The sequence below is a fragment of the Coptis chinensis genome, chromosome 2 (genome assembly GCF_015680905.1).
Source record: "Coptis chinensis isolate HL-2020 chromosome 2, ASM1568090v1, whole genome shotgun sequence".
Classification (NCBI taxonomy): domain Eukaryota; kingdom Viridiplantae; phylum Streptophyta; class Magnoliopsida; order Ranunculales; family Ranunculaceae; genus Coptis; species Coptis chinensis.
In genome coordinates this window covers 64,885,249-64,907,128 of record NC_141457.1, presented here as the reverse complement: position 1 = coordinate 64,907,128, position 21,880 = coordinate 64,885,249, and the positions used below count along the sequence as shown (strand labels likewise).

General features: G+C 36.2%; 1 protein-coding gene across 1 annotated transcript; it reads left to right on the top strand.

Annotated features, from left to right (window-relative positions):
* The first annotated feature begins 4,311 nt into the window (after positions 1-4,311).
* On the top strand, positions 4,312-5,570 carry LOC147517176 (uncharacterized). Its single transcript, XM_086593505.1, has 4 exons — positions 4,312-4,737; positions 5,018-5,113; positions 5,408-5,437; positions 5,523-5,570. Exons 1-4 carry the CDS (start codon positions 4,312-4,314, stop codon positions 5,568-5,570), a joined length of 600 nt encoding a protein of 199 aa, XP_086449631.1.
* Positions 5,571-21,880: the final 16,310 nt, after the last annotated feature.

The window sequence follows — 21,880 nt, the reverse complement described above, 5'->3', positions numbered from 1 at the left end:
ATAGGGTGGTTCGCTCATTCATAATAATGACTTGGCTGGGATGGCGGTGCGAGCCTCATTTGGTCGCCCATTACATCCCATCGGACATAATAACACTTAACAGTTAGCATTAGTAGATGATAAATGGCGGCAAGCTTGGCAAGTTATAATGGACTGGCAAGATGCGAAGGAACCTCATATCTTTAATGAGGAGGAGGATGCTTAAGCGGGAGATAAGGTAAGTTTTTAGTTTTTTAGTGTCTGCTTATGTCCCAAACAATTTCATTTTTGTTAACCCCATAATGGGTGGAACTCGTATAGAGTTGCGTCAGTTTATTTCCTATAGTAGTACGTTCTAACTTTGTTTTGCAGATGTTCCTGAATTTCACACGTTTCAATGGTATTTTTCCTACCCTCTTTATTTACAATACTTTGAGGACAAAGTATGATTCTTGTTTGGGGGGGGGGCATAGAAACACGTGTAATTGAGGCATCTGTTAGGATATAGATATGTATAATATGCATTTGTTTTCTAGTTAAAATTTTTAAAAAAATTCAAAAATATAAATAAATAAGTTATGCTATACACTTAGGAATATTGGTATTGTTTTCTTTCTCCATCCTCTTAACAATCTAGAAGTCTCACGTAGCTTTTGCATCAGAATAATTGTTAGAAACTTAGGTTAATATATAGGTAATAATCTTTGCATCTATCTATAAATATATTACATGAGTATCTATGATTGTTAGCAAGATAAGTTTAAAATCTAGGCTAGAGTACTTATTCTACAAATCCTGTGAGAATATAGCCTAAAGCCTTATATGAGCGAAACATTTGAGAAATGACACAAGGGAGAAGTAAAATCCGGATAGAGATATCACACGTCCACTTGCTTGATCACTATGCCATATCCTAAGCGAGAATTTAGGCCCTTTTTGGATCGATATAGCCAGAAATTCAAACCTATGAATTATTTTCCGCTAGTCGCCCCTTTGAGCCTTTCTTTAGCCTTCCATAAACCACAATTCCTTTACCCTATGACAAAAACAAAAACAAAATAAAAAAAAAAAAAAAATCAACCTACCCAATTTAGAATAAGTCTGAGAATAGAATGAGTGAAGAAAGAAGAAGAGAAAAACCTGTGTAAACAAAAATTAGTTAGTTGCTTCAGAAAAAGAAAAGAAGTTTCCATCCAAGGAAAAGAAAAAAAATATAGAAATAAATAAAAACTCCAAAAATAAAATAAAAGGGAGTCAAAAGCCAAATAAAAGAAAAAGAAAAATATGGCTAAGGATGGAAACAAAGTATAGAAGCAAAAAGAAAATAACAAGGTTTTCTAAGTTACATAATATGAAGACTCTATTATCTCGGACTTGTCCTTTTGAATATCCATTTCCTTCCTTCTTAAACCATCTCCTAATCCCATGAACACCTAATAAAGACCTCTAGCTCAATTAGGAATAGGTTAGTGTGATAGTAAGTGGCAGATGTGTTTGATCGCCTCCCAGCTTCCTTGTTGTCATTGAGATTGTAAGGTAAAGTGTGCCCAATGCACACCGGAGTAGCTTAAACTTGAGTGGAAAAATCGAGTGGTTTTGTCTTGACATTTATGTGAGGACCTACTTAAGGACGCTTATTCGAAGTTTTTAAACTAACACGCTAGGCATTTCATAGTATTACTCATAGTATATATAGTTGTATCATAGATGATTGATTATTATGCATATATTAGCTTAGGTTTTGACTTGGTTATTCTTATTCATTTGCTAGTGAGATGTATAGATAGTTGGGACATGAATGAGGAAACAATAGTTTTATTTCTTAGTCGTTGTAGTATAGTTGAAGTTTGTGAGTACCTTCATCGAAAAACTCTCACGAGGCTATAACTCGGCCCACTTAGGGAATTCCTAGTGGTTTAAGGCCTTGCCTTGCATATGGTCAATGCAATCGCGACTCAAATAAACGGTGAGTAGATAGAACTCCATTTTGGTCACTTATTCTAATTTCTCATCTTTGCTTGAGGACAAAGCAAAATGCTGTTTGGGGGTGGTTTGATAAGAGCCCAAAACTGTAGTTTTAACCCTTTAACAAATCATACTTTTGGACCAATTATGTGAGTAATAATTAAGAGTTAACACTGATTATGTGTTTTTATGCATTTCAGGCTTCAAAGTCCATTATGTGCAGAAATGTGCCACTTTAGTGAGATAAAGGAGAAAAGGTCGGTTACTAAGGAGTTCCGTGATTAAAGGCCAAGATTCAAGGAGATAAAGCCTTCCTAAAGCCCGGTCAAAAGCTGAAAAGTCGACACGGGCTGAAACAGATACAAGTCAGCAGAACTTCCGAAAGCCGTATCTTTGGACTCAGACCTCGGAATTGGGCCTACCTTATGTCAAAACGACCGGCTCGGAAAGAACTTTGCAATGGTCTAAGCCTTGACCCAATCAGAGGAGCAGAAGTGGTCGAAAGCCAACTGCAGCTGAAGAGGCCTTTTTGGACTGAAAGAATTGGGTTTTGGGCCTGATTCTCTGGCCCAAAACATGGCTCCAAGCCCATGCACGATTTTTGGATCTGAAAGTATAAAAACTAAAGTTGAGCTCTTTGTTAATGGTAGCTAGTTAGACCTAAAATAATATAGATAATTCTAGATCTGTTTTCATTAATTAAATTAAGCTTTAGTTCCATTTTCAATTCTTGTTTTAGATTAAGTCTTTGAATCATTGTTCTTGATTGATTAGATAAATAAAATAGTTGTTTTATCAATTTCTAATTGTGTTATTTCAATCTATTAGATCTAGTTTTAATTATTGTTGGTTACCATCTCTTAGTTGTTAATTAGAATTTTAATCATTGTTTAGTTTAGATTAGTAATTTTCGAATCTTGATAATATGTTTAGTTTAGATTCATATGGAAATGATTGTGGAATGATTCAAGGCTAAAACCTCCATTAGAGGGGTTGATGAAGCCTTGATGAAAACTTGGTGGTATAGTGTAGAAACATTGTAGAATCTATTCCAATCTAGAAGGTCGTGATTCGCCATGAGAATGGGTGGACGACCTCACATGCTATTTAGTACTCGGTAGAAATGCCATGAACACTAGGGATTATAACTCGAATTTCTTGCCGTAAGAACGTAAGAATCGAGATACAAGAATCTATGTTAGGCTATTAAGTTGGATTCGAGGTGGATTCAATTCCCCTCTAATCCTTTATCTAGATTCAAAACAATCATATTTCCATAGCATTAGTAGTTTAAAAGTCAATTAATCAAATTCAGTAAGTATCGTAGCATATCACCTTCGTAAAGCTCTCATTGACTTAAGACCGACTAATTAGATTAGAAAACATTCCATGCTAGAGCACTAGGAGTGGAACGAACTTCCTACTCCACTATATCTCATAGACTTGAGAGTAGGAAACTTTGATAAATATAAGCATCATAAGATAGTTTTAGTTTACTTACGTTTTGAGTTTCATCGTTCATTTCGTAGGTAAGCTATTCAATTTTATCATTTATCAATGCTGATGGTGATGAGGAAGGGGAAGGGGAAGGGGAAGGGGAAGAGGAGGATGCTGATGGTGATAAAGAAGAGGAAGGGGAAGGGGAAGAGGAGGATGGTGAAAGTCTAGTGATGACGATGAGGAGGGGGACAAAAAGGATGATGATCTGGAGGAGGTTGACGACGATTTGGAGGAGGATGACAATGAGGAAGAGGATGATGATGATGATGATGAGGAGGAGGAGGAAGTGGTGGAGGAAACAATGGAGGCACCGGTGGTATGTCCTGTTCAAAATTTTGTGAGAAAATTGAAGAAAGACAAGGAGTACCAACTAGGCACATATGGTGGTGCCCCGACTAGAGTGCTAGGATGTGTCAAGGACCAGTTGTTGTATGACTATGTTGTGCACGTTGCTCGCGATGTTTAGGAGGGGCAGATAATATTAAAATTAATTAGTACTTTAACTTTATTTTTTTTACGAAATTAAATCTTCTCCTCATTGACTCTTTGTTATCTTTATTGTTTTAGGAGCGCGGAGTTTTGAAGTGTGGTCATTACCTAACCAAGTTAAATCAATGGAATCTGGAGTCAGAATTTAAAAACTCTCCTAGATTTGAAAACGAGCTCAGAAGGACGGGTTTGTATGATCTTGTTATGGGAGTATACGAGCATCAGGATTCAGTGTTGGTCTCTGTGTTTGTGGAGAGGTGGCATCCAAAGACCAACACATTTCATATGCCATTTGGGGAGATGACTATCACTTTGGATGATGTCTACCAACTCCTAGGAGTCTCGATAAAAGGAAGAGTCGTGTAAGGGAACATTGATATGAAGTTGGAACAAACTCAGAATATTCTTAACCGTGCTCTTAATATATCGTTAGGAGTGATTAAGGAGGAGTTGGAAGCCACCCACTTCATATCAAAAGTAAGGTTACAATTCCTGAAGCATCACATGGTTGGGAAGGTGCATGATAGTGTAATTAAAGTAAAAGGGGGTGTGAAGCAGCCGTCGACTTTGGTTGAGGTACATCGTGCTATCAGAGGTTATGTGTTATTCTTTTTTGGATGTACTCTCTTCCCCGACAAGTCTGGGACTGCAGTGCATGTTTGTTACTTGAGGTTTCTATTGAAGTTTAGCGAGATCAAAGACTATGCGTGGGGTGCAGCAATACTTGCATACTTGTATCGTGGTCTTGGGGCTGCCACAGGTGGCAAAGTCAAAGGCATTTCAGGCTATTTCAATCTCTTACAAGTTTAATTGTGTGTGTATTTTCTCATCTAGGCATGGATCTATGAGTACTTCCCGTGCTTCAGGCCAATCCCAAACCTGGAGTATGAGCTAGCCTTGATGTCGTAGGCACTCAATTGCCGCTCCGCATTATGTTAACACAAAACATGCATTGCAGTGTTTTCGAAAATTTCTTAATGAGACAACTTGTTTGATGGTAAGTATATGGGCTTGTTTAATATTTATTGATTAATTGATGGTTGGAGTATGTGATTACTGATTTATTCAACTTCTCATATGACAGGTTGAATGGTGGCCCTACAACAATGTTAGAGCTTTATGCCCGGTGGATGATATTGTTTATTTTGAGGGCTTTATATGCTTTTTTGGTGTCGTGGAGGTTTATGCTATTTGTAGGGCGGTCCGTCAGTTGGGTCACCTACAACTTATACTTGCCAATCCTCCATAGCCAAATGTCGCGACGAGAACTACCAACGGACGCGTGTATGAGGTCAAATGGAATCTTGCTTCAGCATATTGGACCACATGGGAGAATCACATGATCCAACCACAAAATCGAGGACCCCCGGCAGGTTATCCATGGGAGTGTGAGTTTGGCTACATGGAATGGTATGAAATGAATACTCACATTCGAATGATAAATCCTTAGCTTCCTATTCATTTCTCCCTGCAGACATTTCCTAGTTCCCTAGGAACTCGACTGGTAAGTTTTGTGCTTTTAGAATTGTAGTTCCACTCTTTTAAAACTGTAAATGCTAAATTAGGTTTGCATTTAATTCTTTTTACAGATCAACGTTCTCGACGAAACTACTCTCATGCTTGAGAAAGGTCTGTAATTGGGTGGGCCTGAGATTCCCGAGTAAGCAAGGAGATTGTTCCATGAAGCGGAAAACTTGACTCAGTGCAAGTTTATTGGTGGGCGTTATTGTCATGATCGTGTCTAAAGTTGGAGCTTTGAAGTTGGATTAGGGTTTTGTATATAGATTAGGGTTTAGTAGGATTAGGGTTTGGTTAGGGATTAGGGTTTGAAGTTGGATTAGGGTTTGGTTGGATTAAGGTTTGAAGTTGGAATTTGAAGTTTGAATTTATATGTTTGAAGTTATTTTATATGAATTTCGAATGTGAAGTGATGTATATGAATTTGAATATGAAAATGTGTGTTTGAATTTGAAGTTAAATTTGAATATGAATTTGAACTTGAATTTGAGTTTGAGTTGGAATATGGTTTGATGTATATGAATATGGTTTGATTTTGAATGTGAATTTGAGTTTAAATTTGAATATGATTGTATGTATATGAATATGAAGTTGATGTTATGATATGAATTTGGTTTGGATATGAAATGAACTAAATAAAATAGTAAATTTGCTTTGATTTTGGTCCAAACGACCCACCTAGGTTGTACATCACTATAGAAAACGACCCCCACATATCGTTCATAGACGAAACTGGTCTTAACGACCTCTTCAGATCGCTAGTCTATAGAGCCAAACGATCTGCTGGGGTCGTATAGCTCAACTTGAAGCGGTCTGAAGAGGTTGTTTAGAGTGACTCCGAGTGGTCTGCCAAGATCGTTTAGAATGATTATGAGCGGTCTGCCAAGATTGTTTAGAGTGAAATTCGAATTCAACGTCAAATGTCAAATGTCAAATTCAACGTCAAATTCAAATTCAAATTCAAATTCAATGTCAAAGGTCAAATTCAAATTCTACTTCAAATTCAAATTTGAATTCAATGTCAAATTCAAATTCAACGTCAAATGCCAAATTCAAATTCAATGTCAAATTCCAATTCAACGTCAAATTTAAATTCAACGTCAAATTCAAATTCAAATTCAACGTCAAATATCAAATTCAAATTCAACGTCAAATGTTAAATTCAAATTCAACATCAAATTCAGATTCAAATTCAAATTCAACATCAATGTCAAATTCAAATTCAACATCAAATTCAACGTCAAATTCAAATTCAAATTCAAATTCCAATGTCAAAATTCAAATTCAACGACAAATTCAAATTCAACGTCAAAGTCAAATTCAAATATCAATGCCCACACCAATAGAATTTCCTATAGAACTTAAAGATTAAAACATGCATAAATCAACATTAGATAACATTACGCAACAAAATACGTAAAATCACTAAATACAAAACACATCAGAAGATGTCTTACTTACATGAACAAACAACATTAGACATCTTTTACATGAATAGACAAAATGGAGATCTCTTACATGAACAGACAAAATAGAGATCTCTTACATCAACAGACAACATAATTTACATACATCAAACACCTAATTAAGGGTAATTAAACCAAAACCATCCAGCCAATGCCCACACCAACCAACAAACTCACAATTGAGAACAACACAATTTTGGCAGTAAAAATATTTTTTTTCATTGAATCATTTTTCTTCTTCAATTCTTCAATACTTTTTAAAAGTTTTTTTTTTCCGTTCTCCGAATACAACTAATATTTCCCTGATATCGGTCATTAAGTATCTCCAACGTTTCATTGCGACGTTGAAAATAACTCAATGTATTAGTGCGACTCGGCACATTAGTGAAGCGCAGCTCATCAAGATGATCCCAAGATTCAAGTGAGATGTGGCCACGATCTTGAGATGATCTCGCGAGGTGATGGGGTCGTCTATGGCAAATGTTTACGGCATGGCGGGGTCACTTGGCTTCAATACCTACATGATCTGATGGGGTCGTTTAGGTCTAAAGACTAGCGATCTGCATGGGTTGTCAAGGGCAAATATGTTTGGAAACAATTTCTTCAGATCGTTTTGAACACTTTTATACGACATGACTGGGTTGTTTGGAGCAAAAACTTGCAATTTTCAACTTCAACTCAAATGAATATGGATTGAATGTGAATTTGAACGTGAATTTGAACCAATTTCCAAATTCATTTGGGGACCCAATTCATATACATAACTTGAAATTCCAAGTTTATATTAAAATAACTTCAAATTCCATACATTCGTATACATCAAATTTTATACCAAAACCAAAACCCTAATCCATATACAAATAGGAGCTTCCCCCTTCTTTTTTTATTTTTCTCTACTATCTCTAAATCACCTACACCTACTACATTACTCTAATCGGCATAATCCGCTTGTCGTGTCCATCCCCTCTACGGATAGATGTCGAGGTTCCCCTTCCTTTTTTTTCTCAGGCAGGTCGCCTCGATCTGAGCTACTACTCCCGCCACTAAACAATTTCTTCGCACTTGTGTAGATGATTTTCGCTACAAAACAAAATCATAAACAAGTATTAGTAACTAAAAGTTTCAATCTAATAATATGAAAACAAGCTTCATCGATAAAACGAATACGAAAACAAAACATAATCAATTAGAGAGAGTTTCAAATATTAACAGGAACGACGAAACAAAACAAGACGGGTTTCAATGGAACTTTCAGATATTAAGAACATCACCAATGGGATTGTGTAAAGCATTTTTAGTGTAAATCTAACATCGGCCCACACTTTTAGTTTAAAAATGTGTAAAAATGAAAATAGTTTTACACATTTTAACTCAATTAGTTCTAACTACCCACTACTTAAAAAATGGCCCCTTAAGTTTGGGACATTCTCATTATTTTAAACCAATAGGAAGCCAACAACACTTCTTTTTACACATTTTGCAAAAAGTTACATTTCATTGTGTAAATCTCTTTTAAAAACGCATGTGGCTCCTATGTGGAGCCTATATGGCTATGTAAATTTACACAACCCATTGGTGATGCTCTAACAAAAGAAATTTAACAATACGTCATTCTAATTTTATAAAATTTTCAGCAGAGTTTCCTTTGTAATTTCAACATTTCAAATACCTGACCCTGTCATAACCTGAAAATCAAAATAATATAATCCTCATAGATCAACCCTTCCAAGCTATATATCTAACCTAACTTTATACATGACAGTGATAACATATAACAACTATATATAGTTTTCTTTTCAAAATGTTGATCATGTATGTGTTGAGTTTCCAAATTTCCAACTAATCAAAACAACAACCTATGCTCCCAATCGGGCACAAGGAACTATGTATAAAAGACTTGGACCTCTGCTCTTGAATGATTTCTACTCATTGTGGGCCAAGATAACACAAAATTGATGAACTAATATCTCTTCCAAAAAAGTTAAAATGTTGTGTAATGAAGTGGACACATTGTACCCATGAAGGCATGTACTTTGGCAATTCTCAGCCGATATGGTTTGACGATATCGTCAACTCATCTCGTTCATTGACATAGCACAAGGGTATAACTAGGGTATGATCTAATCACTCTCTGTCTATAATTAGTCTTTTGATGCCCCACTAACAATAGCTATGTAACTTGTTGTTTGGTTTTTATCAAGGTGATGCACTTATGACAATATATTATGTGGCAGTGTGCAGGTAATGGGCAGTCAAAGGTTTGGAAATCCATACTTCAATGACATATTAAGATCAGCCAAAACACCATTGGCCAATAGCTTTAAAATGAGATAAATCCAAAAAATGCCAAGCAATCTATAACTAATAATAAAACGTGTACCTTCTTCTGTTTGCACAGTAACATCATTGTTCAATATCTTATTTGCCTGAATCGAATTCTCAATCTGCGTGATCTCATTTTTAATAGTAACAAACCTCTCTAGCACTTTCAGCGTACTAACAAACTGTACAAATCTACACCAAAAAATACATATTCAAAACTTCCCATTCTTTTTTCAAATACATTAAATCATTACAAACAATTTTAAAAAAAAATTACCTTTCCAAAGTGCCTTTAGTAAACCAAGATGAATCAGGTAAAGGTGGTCGTAAAGTAATGGAATAGCCTCCCTTGGGGATCTGTTCTTTTGCATATTTAAGATGTGTAATGAATGGTTCAAATAGTCCAGAAGCTATTTTCTCTTTCTTATTACTTCCAGTAAACACAACAAGATCACACCTACATAGTACAATACCACAACATAAACAAGCGTAACTACACATGCACTGGATCAAAGAATGTAAGTAAGTACCTGGTTCTGGTTGGTGTAAGTTGAAACAGAACATAGGCAAGACGAGTTGATGAATCCATAGTTGTGTAAAGAAAGAGAAAGTGGGAGCATCACCAATGAATCCATAGTTGGTTTTGGTTATGGTTTGAGTATCGCAAGTTTGAGAATTTCGATTTGGAGTACGTACAGTGGGAGCGAAGGTTTCGATTTAGTTTCTTGATTTTGGTTTGTTTTTGGGAGCGAAGGGTTTGAGGGTTTTTGTTTTTGTTTTAATTTCGACCTTAGATTTTGAGATGATCTCGCGTAATTGAGTGGGTACGATTTGGAGGGAGTGGAGGGCTTAAACCGGGAGTGGTCATATCCCCAAAAAGCACAAAATCGTAAAAATTTGATTCTATTGGTTGAAAATAAAAAGATCGATTAAAAAAGACACTCACACATTTTCAAGAAAGTAAAATAATAATAAAACTAGATGAGTGAGAACTTACCCTAACTAACTAATCTTATTGAGAGAGAACGATATCTAAATCATAGAAAAATCACATTTTTTTATTCTTTTTTGAGAGAGATATTGAAAATAAAGTAATGGCGCATGCAAAATAAATAAGGGACATTAAGGGAGATCAATGAGTGTGTGTATACATAGCAACTCATCGAATTGGGGTTAGATCTTGGCTCTACCTTGGATCCATCCTCTTCTTGTAAGTTATATAATTTTTATACATATATAGATATATAGGGTTGCACTAGATATGATGGCTTGATTTAAATGATGAACATGTTATATTTGATCTTAAAATGGAGGTATATCTATTTGTTAGGAGTTGAATAACAAATAACAGCTATGATAAATAATATTAGTAGAAGTAACTCCAGAACAACTCTCTTGTCACTCTAGCCTTAACATAGAATATTCTTACAATGAACTTTAGTCATGCTACAACACAACTCTTTTGAATTCTCCCAACCTCTATGCTTGAAAGAAACTATGGAACGTTTTCATTCCTATTCCCATAATTGTTGTTGTTGTCGTTGTTGTTGTTGTTGTTGTTGTTGTTGTTGCTTTTTTTTTGGAAGATGTTACCCAGTAACAAATTATGGTTATGACAAAGTTACGAGTTAAAGGTAACTTCAATTTAGCTCTATTGTCACTCTAGCTCTTCCTCTGCTTTTCGTTAATTCTCTAAAACAAATTAACAAACTATCTTTTTCACTACAAATAAAATTTCATCTTGCTTACTAGCACGCCATACTTCTCTTATGGATGAAGTTTAAGTCCAAACTTTTTTTTTTTATGTATTTTTCTCCCTAATCTTTTGTCTGCTCTATTTTTCATCAACATTTCCACATTTCTTCTGTTAGAGATCTATGTAAAAAGGTATCTTGGAAGGTTTGATAGTATTGAGACTTGCTTGTCCTTTGTATGCGCTTACTTCCAGCTTCAGCCTTAGTTTGTTCTTGATCTTTCTTCTTCTAGTATTGTTGCTACAGTTCTGGTGTTCTTGGCGGCGATGCCTTGGTTTTGGCATCCTACTTTTATTTTTTATTTATTTTTTCAAATGGAAATTTTACTGATAATGATAACGAATTTTATAAATAATTAGGACAAACGTGCAACAAGCTGCACCACAAGTCCTTTCTGAATGACAAATCCTAGGGGTGTGCATAAATCTGCAATAACCGACAAAACTGACCGACCTGACCCGAACCGAGTCAAACGAGTTGGTTATCCATTTAGCATCGGATTGAATCAATTTAAAAATATGAAAAATCGACTATGTCGGTTCAGTTGTCGGTTATTATTTGTAAAATCCAAAAGTAACCGACCCGACCCGCCATCTGCTATCTGCTGGATACATGGAATAATATATATTCTCTTATAGTACACCACACATCAGTAAAGTAATAAACTAATACGGGACCCAACTAAGGTTAGCACGTTCGATGGGTATACAATATATACAACCCTTATCAACCCCAACTAATAAAGTAGATAGAGACAAAAAAGTGAGAAAACTAGAAAAGTACTGAGAGAGAAAACTGTATGAACACCATTGACCATTCCATTCTCAATTCTTCAGTTCTTCCATACGCCCATACCCAAATACCAACTAAACAATTCAAGGTTAAGTATCTTAAGCAAAACAAATCGTATGAACAAAACATTGCTGCTCCATCAACCTTCTCTCCAAAGGAAACTAGTAATTTTCAGTATTTGATTTGAATTACAAAGTGATTGCAGCTGATTTCTAAAATTTTCAATGAAACAATAATTCTTTCAATTCTATTAAAAAGCAACAAATTGGTCTAGACTTCAGAGAGAAGAAGATGTATTTATTGGCTTTTGGAGAGTTGGTTTTTATTGATTTTAATGGAGTCAACATCTGAAGAGAAGAATAGACTATCATTTTGGAGTTTTCTAACTTTTCATTGTCGGTTTAGATCGGAAATCAGTTAGGTTGGAGATTGGTCGGGTTGGTTTCGTATCAGTTAAGTCATGGGTATCGGTTCAGTTCGGTTAATGTTGTATATAAACCAACAGGGTCGGGTTTTACCCAAACCCTACCCGAACCAACCCGTGCACACCTCTAGCAAATCCTATCCTCCTAAATACAAACTCGTTAGAACTAGTTGTCATTATGTTGCAGTCCATAACTTTCTGCAATCTCTTAAGGAGCTCAACAGATTGTTGTGCCAAGAAACCAAAAGTGTCGAAACTGAACGGAATGAAACAATGTTGGCTCTACAAATCTCCTCGTGTTTCTCAATCTTCCCTGCCGCTGCTCTATTAGCTGCTTCTCCTACCTCAAAGACTCCATTGCCAACCCCTACCAACAGAGAGGCTCCAGTTACATCAACACATGCATGCCTCCCCTCAAACCAACTGCAGATCAATACATCCATAGGCCAAAGTGTCGATCTTCCCTTATTCAGATCAATGAGAAAATTCACGGGAGCCTCTTTTTTTCACTTGTACTCCAGCCTTCCAAACTGCATCACATAAAATATCTCTGACATGATCATGTCGGTATTTGAAACCTGGAAAATGTCTACAATGTGCTGCATGGTCCCCGAAAGAATCTAGTATATTCTTTTTTGCAAACAGAGAATAGACCACCATCAGAGTATAAAGGAATCATGAGATGGTACCGAATAATAGAACGATACTCCACCGGCGACATACACTATCCAAGTCCCTCCATCGGAATAGCAAGTAGAAAATCCTTTGCGTGTTCTGAATGCAAGCATCCAATGACTGCTATCTGACGAGCAAATAACACAAACTCCCTCTCAAGACCAACAACAATCTTACTATAGAACGCTTCTGCCAAAACTTTTTGTGGTTTTGAGGGGACGGTAGCATTCATAGCCATAGAACTGTGGTCAAAATTGGGTAGATAGAGACTCAATGTATTGCTAGCAACACCAAGAATCTCATCCAAAGGAACTGGGCCACAACTCTTAAGAATATGGTTATGAAGCTCAGAAGTCTGACAACGGGAGGCCACAAAAGCAAAAATAGAGACATCACCAAGACATAATGGGAGTGTCGATAAACGCCATTGCAAATCACCGAAGTCAAGACCATCAGAAACCACAATACTTTGGAGAACACTGCGGAGATGCCGATCAAAAGTCTTAGCTGCCTCTCTGGAAAGAGATAATAGACAAGTATGAATCGCAAAGACCAACTTAGAGAGCCCATCCCAAGCAGGTAAAAGCGCTAACTTACATTATGGATCTTCTAATACAACTAAACGGTCCATCAAAGTCATAACATTTTCAACATGCTTGCGAGCAAGGCCCATGACAAAGGATGAATTAGTGCTGACTGCACCTCCAAGCAACCTGACCCCCTACTGAGGACGGGACAAATCTAAAGGAAAGAGACCCAGAGTGGAGCAACGTGGATCTAGTGATGGCCAAAATATCTAAGTTTTAGCCACATTAAGAACCAGCCCGTAAGAAGGACCTTCTTCCTAAATTATACCCAAAGCTGTCGCCACTTGTTCTGTATCTCCGATCAGAGTCCCATCATCTAGGTACCAAGCCTATAGCAATAACTAACAACTGGACTGGATCCATAGAATCATATCAGGGGATGCAACACCAGGGCAAAGAGAAAGGGACCCAAAGGGTCGCCTTGTTAGACCCCAGTGGCAGACCATATGTAGCCATCTCCTAAATATAACCTCGCAGGTTGACAATATAAGTACTCAACCCAATGGGCAATAGCTGGGCAGCGGATACGAACCTTTCTCAACATGGTAGTCTGATAAACCATGTTAAAAGCATTTTGAAAATCTACAAACAACATCGAAAGAGAGGTACGATTTCTGTTAGCATACACTATACAGTTGACAACATGCAAAATCGCTTCTACTCTACCAGCAACACCAACCCCATACTGAAAATTCTATAAGTACCCTACCACATCTTTGGAAACTCCTTTCATTGCAATCTTGGAGACCAGAGGCCGCCAAACCATGCCAACGGCTATAGGACGAATATTATTATCCGACTTAAGAAGTGGAGTAAGCGGAGCACTCACAATGAATTCCGCTAACGGCTATGGACATCGTCCCTATAACCAAAGATTCACCACAGGGGTTAATGCATCTAGTAAATAAGATGATATAGCTGCTGCAGCACCACTCATGGCATCCAACAAATGCTGAGCTCGAAGACCATCATGACAACAAGAAGTACCTTTTGGAAACGACCTAATACATGACAATAGGGCGTCTCTCTCTACCACTAAAGGGGCTCAACAAAAGGAATAGTTGGTCTTACCGGTGGTTGTCACATCGGGTGCTTCTCCTTTAATGCATATATGGTCTTCGTAGTATTGGAGGTAACTCCTGATGATGACAACACTTTTACCACTGTAGCAAAATGTTCATCAATAACTTTCTGCAAGCATCGACACACATTCTGAGTGGGGACAGATCTCTGGGGTGGCTTGATTGAAGAAGACTCTATTACAGACTCAACAAAATGTTCATCATCATTTTTTTCTCAATTGCACAATTATGACTATTGTTCTATACAAAGTTTGATATATTGCATTTGTAAACAGAGGTATACAAAAGAAATAGAATAAAAATAAAAATGATGAAATATTTTGAAATTTACAAAATAATATGAAACTTTGCAATATATATAGCGTTGATAAATTGATCCACCACTGCCAAGTCATGTTGAATCACCAACCTCGAGAGCTCCTACACCACCAAGGATGAGCCAAGATGGACCACCACTGCCAAGTCATGTTGGAGCACCAAACCTAGAGAGCTCCTGCACCACCAAGGCTGAGCGATGATGGACCATCACTGCTGCAATAGAGATGAATGCAAATGAGCTTGTTGTTTGGGCTTGGAGATTGGCATGCCTTATGTTGCATGTGCTTTTCTTCCACATTCCTACTCACTCTGGTGGATCTAAAGAAGTATTTGTCAAACCTTAACTTTCAAAATAATATTTTACTTCTACAACTGGAACATTGATTTTTGTGATCTTGTGTATTGCTTTTGGAATATATCTACTTCAACTTTGTTTTATTGTACCTATAGTAGCTCAGAGAGTCCTGGATTATGAGGAAGTATTCATCATGTTCAAGCACGTACTTGATTTTGGAATCAACGTGGTTTTGTCAATTTTGTATATGAAGCTCCTTGTGGTTCTACTCTTGGACACGAGCTCGTTAATTGTTGGTTTGCTAGTTAATTGATCTTCTTTGTGTTTTGTTGGTTAATTGTTTTGCTTTTAGATTCCTAGGATTTTCCAACTAAATTCTTCAGAGTTTGATGTTTGTTTCTTGTCATTTGTTGCGTACTTTAATTTGTTTTTTATCTTTAGAAATTAAGATCCGTTTGATTTCATATTTTTAAAGTATGAAATCTTTTAGATGTTTTAAAAAAAATGTTATGAGTGAAAGCAACTTCAATTTAGCTCTCTTGTCATTCTAGCTCGATTTTCTTTTGCTTTCCCTTAATTCTCCAAAACAAACTCTCATTTTCATAAAAAAAATAAAATGCTATAGATTAGGTTATAAACTCTCATTGTCACTTTAGGGATATATGTTATAAAAACGCGTAAACAAACTCAAAATTGTTAGGGCATTTATTAGTTATAGATTATGTTAATTTTTTGTAGGTATGATCTCTTAACTATTCTAAACATTTTCACAACTAATCAAAAATTTATAAACTTGCCAAATATAGTGTCAAAAATCATGAAAATGACCCGTCCACAATTAGTTAAATTTCTTAATTTGTTGACTACATTTGATGGGGTTACAAGCTTCAAATTTGAATAATTTTTGGTGACAATGTTTAAAGTAGTTGGAAGATTATATGTACAAAACATTATCCAAATCTAAAACTTAGAAATGTCGTAACAATTATGAGTCTGTTTACGTGTTTTTGTAATATATGTCCCTGGTCTGTGCAACATCAAGGAGTAGTCTTACAACATGAGTGGAAATTATAGTCATGATACGTTGCCGATTAATGTAGGAGCGGTGGCAAGCAGATACAGTTGCCAAACAACCGAAGACCTAAATGATTGGATAAAGTATATGGTGGTACCGATTGCTAGAAATTTGGGTTTGTCTTCTCAATTAGGGAGCATGGATTTGAGAAAATTGCTTTGGGGATCTGTCAAAAGGAAATAGGGAGGTAGAAACACATGCAGGGGTAGAGGTCAGAGGTCATCGATCAGGCGGTCGAACTAAGGGAGGTTGACGATGTTGATGTCAATTAAACTGGTTTCTTGGAATGTAAGGGGTCTTGGTAATCTAGAAAAATGTAATAATATATGGGTAATAATGAATGAGCACAAGTCTTCAATTATTCTTTTACAGGAGACAAAAATAGGGGAGGAACCAAATTTGTTGCTCCAAGATTTGTGGCATCATTCGTGGAATTTCACTTGTCTACCAGTAATCGGATTCTTCGGGGGGATCATGATAGCATGGGATTCAGATGTTATAGAGGTAACTAACTCACTATGTGGAGCTTACACCGTGTCAGTGGAATGCACTCTAAAACCGGATAGTTTCTCTTAGCTTTTAACTAGTGTTTACAGTCCCAATGATGATGCTTTGAGAATTCATTTTCTTAAGGAACTGGAGGACGTAAGGTCGTGGTCACTGCTAGCTACCATGGTGTTTGAGTGGAGATTTTAACCTGTGCAGATTTGGGCATGAAAGGGTTAGAGCTTGTAGAATCTCTAAACCAATACAATTGTTTGATGAGTTCGTTTCCAGAAATGGCCTCTTGGACAACCCTTTGAACGGAGTGGTTTATACATGGTCAGATTGTAAAGCCTTAGTCGTATTGATAGATTTTTAACTTCTTTAAATTGGGATGACCATTTCCCACACACAAAAGAGTTTGCCCTCCCAAAGTATATGTCAGATCATAGAGCAATTAGTTTGGACTGCTCTCGCTCTAAAAGGGCCCCCTCCCCCTTTCGATTTGAGTTGATGTGGTTTGAGGACAGTGACCTAATGAATCTTATGGAGGAATGGTGGCTGTCGTTTTCTTTTGATGGGCTCCGAGCATGGTATGGCGGTCAAAATTGAAGGAGTTGAAAAAGAAACTAAGAGTATGGAACAAAGAGTGTTTCGGTAGAGTGGATTTACTTATCAAGAGCAAATCCCAGGAGATTGATGACATTGATTGCAAAGAGGAAAGCTGCGTTTTAACCCCCGATGAGGAGGTGCATCGTGCAAACCTCAAATGCGAACTTCATGAGCTAATGAGAAGAGAGGAGATATTGTGGCATCAGAAATCACAAACTAGATATTGTAGTTGTGGTAAGTTCAAAGTTTATTTGATTGAGGTTCACCATAAATTATTTAGAACTTGGATGAATGGGAGTTTTGAAGGAGAAAATGCATAAATCTTTAGCTTTTAGGACTTGTTTTGTTAACTTTATTGTATTGAATAAAACTTGAAAACGCTTTGTTGATTGAATGATTGAAAACACAAACTTGAAAGAAATAACTTGATTGAAATGAAGAACAAAAAGTAAAACAACTTGAATGTAAATAACTTGAAAAATAAGTCATACACTACTCCTACATGACACTAGAATAAGTCTAGGTGCTTTCTCTCCTCCTACGTTTTGGTTCTTATACCCAAACTTTTACAAAAGTTTAATTTGCCCTCTCTCTCTACAATCAAGACACCTCACCATGGTTGCTTTATGCTTTTCCTTTTTGATTTTTTGCTTTTGCTTTTTCATTTCTTATTGATCAAGCTAGGTTTAGAGCAAGCCTTCTTTTGTATCAAGGTCATCCATCGTTAGTTTTTTGAGTTACAGACGTGACTTTCAGTTATCTCGTTATAAGTCCTTGACATTTGACCATTGACTTTGACTTTTTCAGTACTTTTTCATAGCAGCTTCGAGTCTTCATAATAAGCGTAAATAAGACTCCTTTTGGTGCTAAGATGCAGCTTTTATGACAAGTGGTCTGAAATGCTCTGTAACCTTAAAAAGCCAATAAAAGGTATGAGTTGTCTTTTTATTATGCGTAAGAAGGGTTATAATGCAGTAATATAAGAGTAATAAAACTTATATTTAGGAGCTGATCACCACCCCCAAATAGCATTTTGCTTATCCTCAAGCAAGGATGAGAGAAAAAACTAAGATCACAAATGAGTGATTTATTATTTATTATACTAATCTCGTTTTGCGGAGTGCGTTTGCATTAACCATATGCAACAAGGCCTTAAACCACTAGGAATTCCTTAGTGGACGAGCTTTAAGCATCGTGAGAGTTTTCCAGAGAAGATACTCACAAACTTCTTCTATCTAGTACAAAGGGTTTTGTCTCCTTATTTATTCTCAGAAGTTTATACATCTCATTAGCGAGGAATAAGGACAAGCTCCTTTGAACTTATAATAACATATGTACGGTAATTTAATCATCTAAAGATAAATGTGCAAACATGAGCAATGAAATGCAAAAACAGAGTTGTTTCTTAAACTTTTGGAGAACGTCCTTAAGGTGGGTTCTCATAGGGATGTGTTAAAACACAAACTCTCTGATAGATTCACTCAAGTTTCTTTCTCTCAAATGCAATTGGCATTTATATTCCTCACATACACGAAGGACGCCCAAAGGAAACCAGGGTCGATTGATCATACTTGCCACTTACTATCACACCATCCTATTCCTAATTGAGCTAGAGGTATTTTATTATGAGTTACGGGGATAGGGTGATGGTTTAAAAAGAACAAGGAAGGGGAAAACATATATCTGATAAGTTGAGAAATTGGGTCTTCAAGATGCTTGTAACTAGAGAAGAACCTCGTTTGGTTTTTTGCTTCCGAATTGTGATTCATTCTTTAGCCCTTTGGCTTTGTGACTCTATATGATTTTGAAATTTTGGGAGTTCTAACTTTACTTTTGTTTATGATATCGTCTCATTTTTTATTTTGAACTTTTGAGAGATTCGATTTTTGACTCCTTTGATTTGTGTGTGTGTGTGTTTTTTTTTTGAGTTTTGGTATTTTTTATGGGTCTTTCTTTCCTTCTCTTTATTTTCTTTTCGAAGCAACTAATTGATCTATTTTTGTACAAGGTCTTCTCTTCTCTTTTTCTGATATCCATCCAATTCTCAACTCGTCAGCTGGATAAGCTTTTTATAGTATGTTGTAACGGGCCAGGAATTTGTGGTGAAGAATAAAAAGGCTTTTAGAAATTGGTGAAGACTCAAAAGGAGTAACTAGAGGAAAAACTATCTTTTTGGGGTTTTAACGTTTATTTGGCCATATCAATTCAAACAAGGCATAAATTCTCTCCTTAGATATGGCGTGGTGATCAAGCAAGTGGACATGTGGTCTTTTCTATTCAGACATCCTTTGTGTCATCACTCAATAATCATTCAGATGAGGCTTTTGGCTAGATTCTCACAGGATATGGAACTTAATTGTTCTAACCTTGGTCTCAGCTTGGAAACTCACTGTTATATATAACAAAATGTTTATGCATGCCATTCATGAAAAGATGCAGAAACTATTGTACGTATATTAGTCTAAGTTCGAAGAACGAATTCGTACTCTTTTGCTATAATGAGACTTCTAAACTTTTTATTCATCATGGAAAAAGGAAACAAGACTTTTAATACTAAACAGAAAAATATTTTTGATTTTTTTTCAAATTTTTTTTTAGAAAGGAAGAAATATAATACTATATCTAATATAAGAAATGTCTAGTTTTCGCAACATGTTACTATACCACCCCCAAATAAAAATATGTTTTGTCCTCAAAGTATGAAGAGATAAGAAAAGAGATTACCATAGAAACATAAGCAAAAATGATGATACACTTGTATTCCGTTCTTCATGATGAAAATATGCCACCCCTAAATAAGTTTGGGGCTTGGGTTGTTTGATATAGAACGAGAAATACATGGTTTATTGTACTAGGGATAATTATTCTACTATGAACTTTTTGGGTTTTTGTATTTTTGAAAACATATGTAATGCAGAAAAAAGAAAAATAGAAAATTTTGGCACGATGTATTTGTATTACCTTCTACTCATATACCAAATTTCACAAGAGAAAATCTAACATGCATACATGATTATTATTACACTAACAAGTGCGAAATGTAATGTATGTAAACAACTATCTAAACATATGTGTGTGTGTGTGTGTGTGTGTGTGTGTGTGTGTGTGTGTGTGTGTGTGTGTGTATGTGTGTTTTAAGAGTAATTGTTTTTCTCAATCAAAATGTATCTCTAATCATATAGAGAGTTTGATAATAAGGTAAAATTATAAGTTGATCCGGTATCATTTTAGGTATTCGGGCTTATAATTTTCACTTTTATATCCTCAGGTTTTGAAAACTATGTAGAGATGTTATACAGATACTCATACCCAAAAACATTGATTCTTAACTTAAAATTTTTAAAACAAACCATAACAGGTGATCTTAGGCAATTTTCGTGTCGGTTCTTTATTGAACCCAATCCAGTTAGACTTTGGCTTTAGTTATATGTGTGTTGGGGGATTTACTGCACAAGACGTAATATGAGGGTTTATCTAAGTGGACACTAGTAGGTGGTGGAACTAGGTCTCTTTGGTAGTTGTGGTTAAAATGGGATGAAACCAATGCTCTGTTCTGATTGTTGTAGGTACCTTGTCCTTGTCTGAATGTATTTGGTGGTTGACATGATCGGTGAATGAACCCTGGAGGTGGTTGGGTTTGTGTGTGTTGCCTCAATGGTGCATTTGGTACATTGAAAACACAGATTTCTTCTGGTTGAAGTGATGATATCTTGTTGAGCAAGGGATAATTGGTATCTATATGGTTTAAACTGAGACAGAAAGTGCATGGTGATATGGGAAACCCTTAGTAACACATAACTGATTCTCAAACTGCCCTTAGAAAAATGGAGATTGCATACTTCTAAGGGTTGGTCTATGTGGAATCCATTGCCCGTTTTGTTTATGCAAAAATCACATCATGTACTATTGATGTATCGAGAATCTTTCATAATAAGAACGAAGAAAAACAACTATTTTGAAAAAGAAATGTAAAAAAGGAAAAATAAAATTGTATACTCACTCCATAGGGTCACACTTACTCAAACAACGAGTAAAAAGTGTTTTACAAAGAATATGCGAGTTATACGTGGACTAAGGTTACATCACTTACAACCACACACTCCAAGAAGAGGGCCCGACTACCTTAATAATGTACTCCAATGGAATGCATTGAGAAAACATAATATGAATCTTTTATAGTCAGATATTCAAGACTATATGTACGTGGGGTCGTTTTAAATCAGATTCCTTAAGACTATACATATAAGATGGATGATATGTTGTTAACTATATACTAATAGTCTAAACAGTTGGGGATCAATCTAGAAAAATATATTAAAGCATTTACCCCCAAATAGACACTACAAGAATACTGAGTATTAGCCACGGCCATTAACCGTGGCTAAAGAGCTTTTGCCACGGTCATTAGCTGTTGCACGACCGTGGCCAATGCGCCTGTGGCTAATCTGTTGCCACGGATATTAGCCGTGGCCAAAACTTGTTTTTTGCCCACAGTTCTAAGCCGTTCCAAGGGCCGTGGCAAATGACTCTTTTGCCACAGCTAG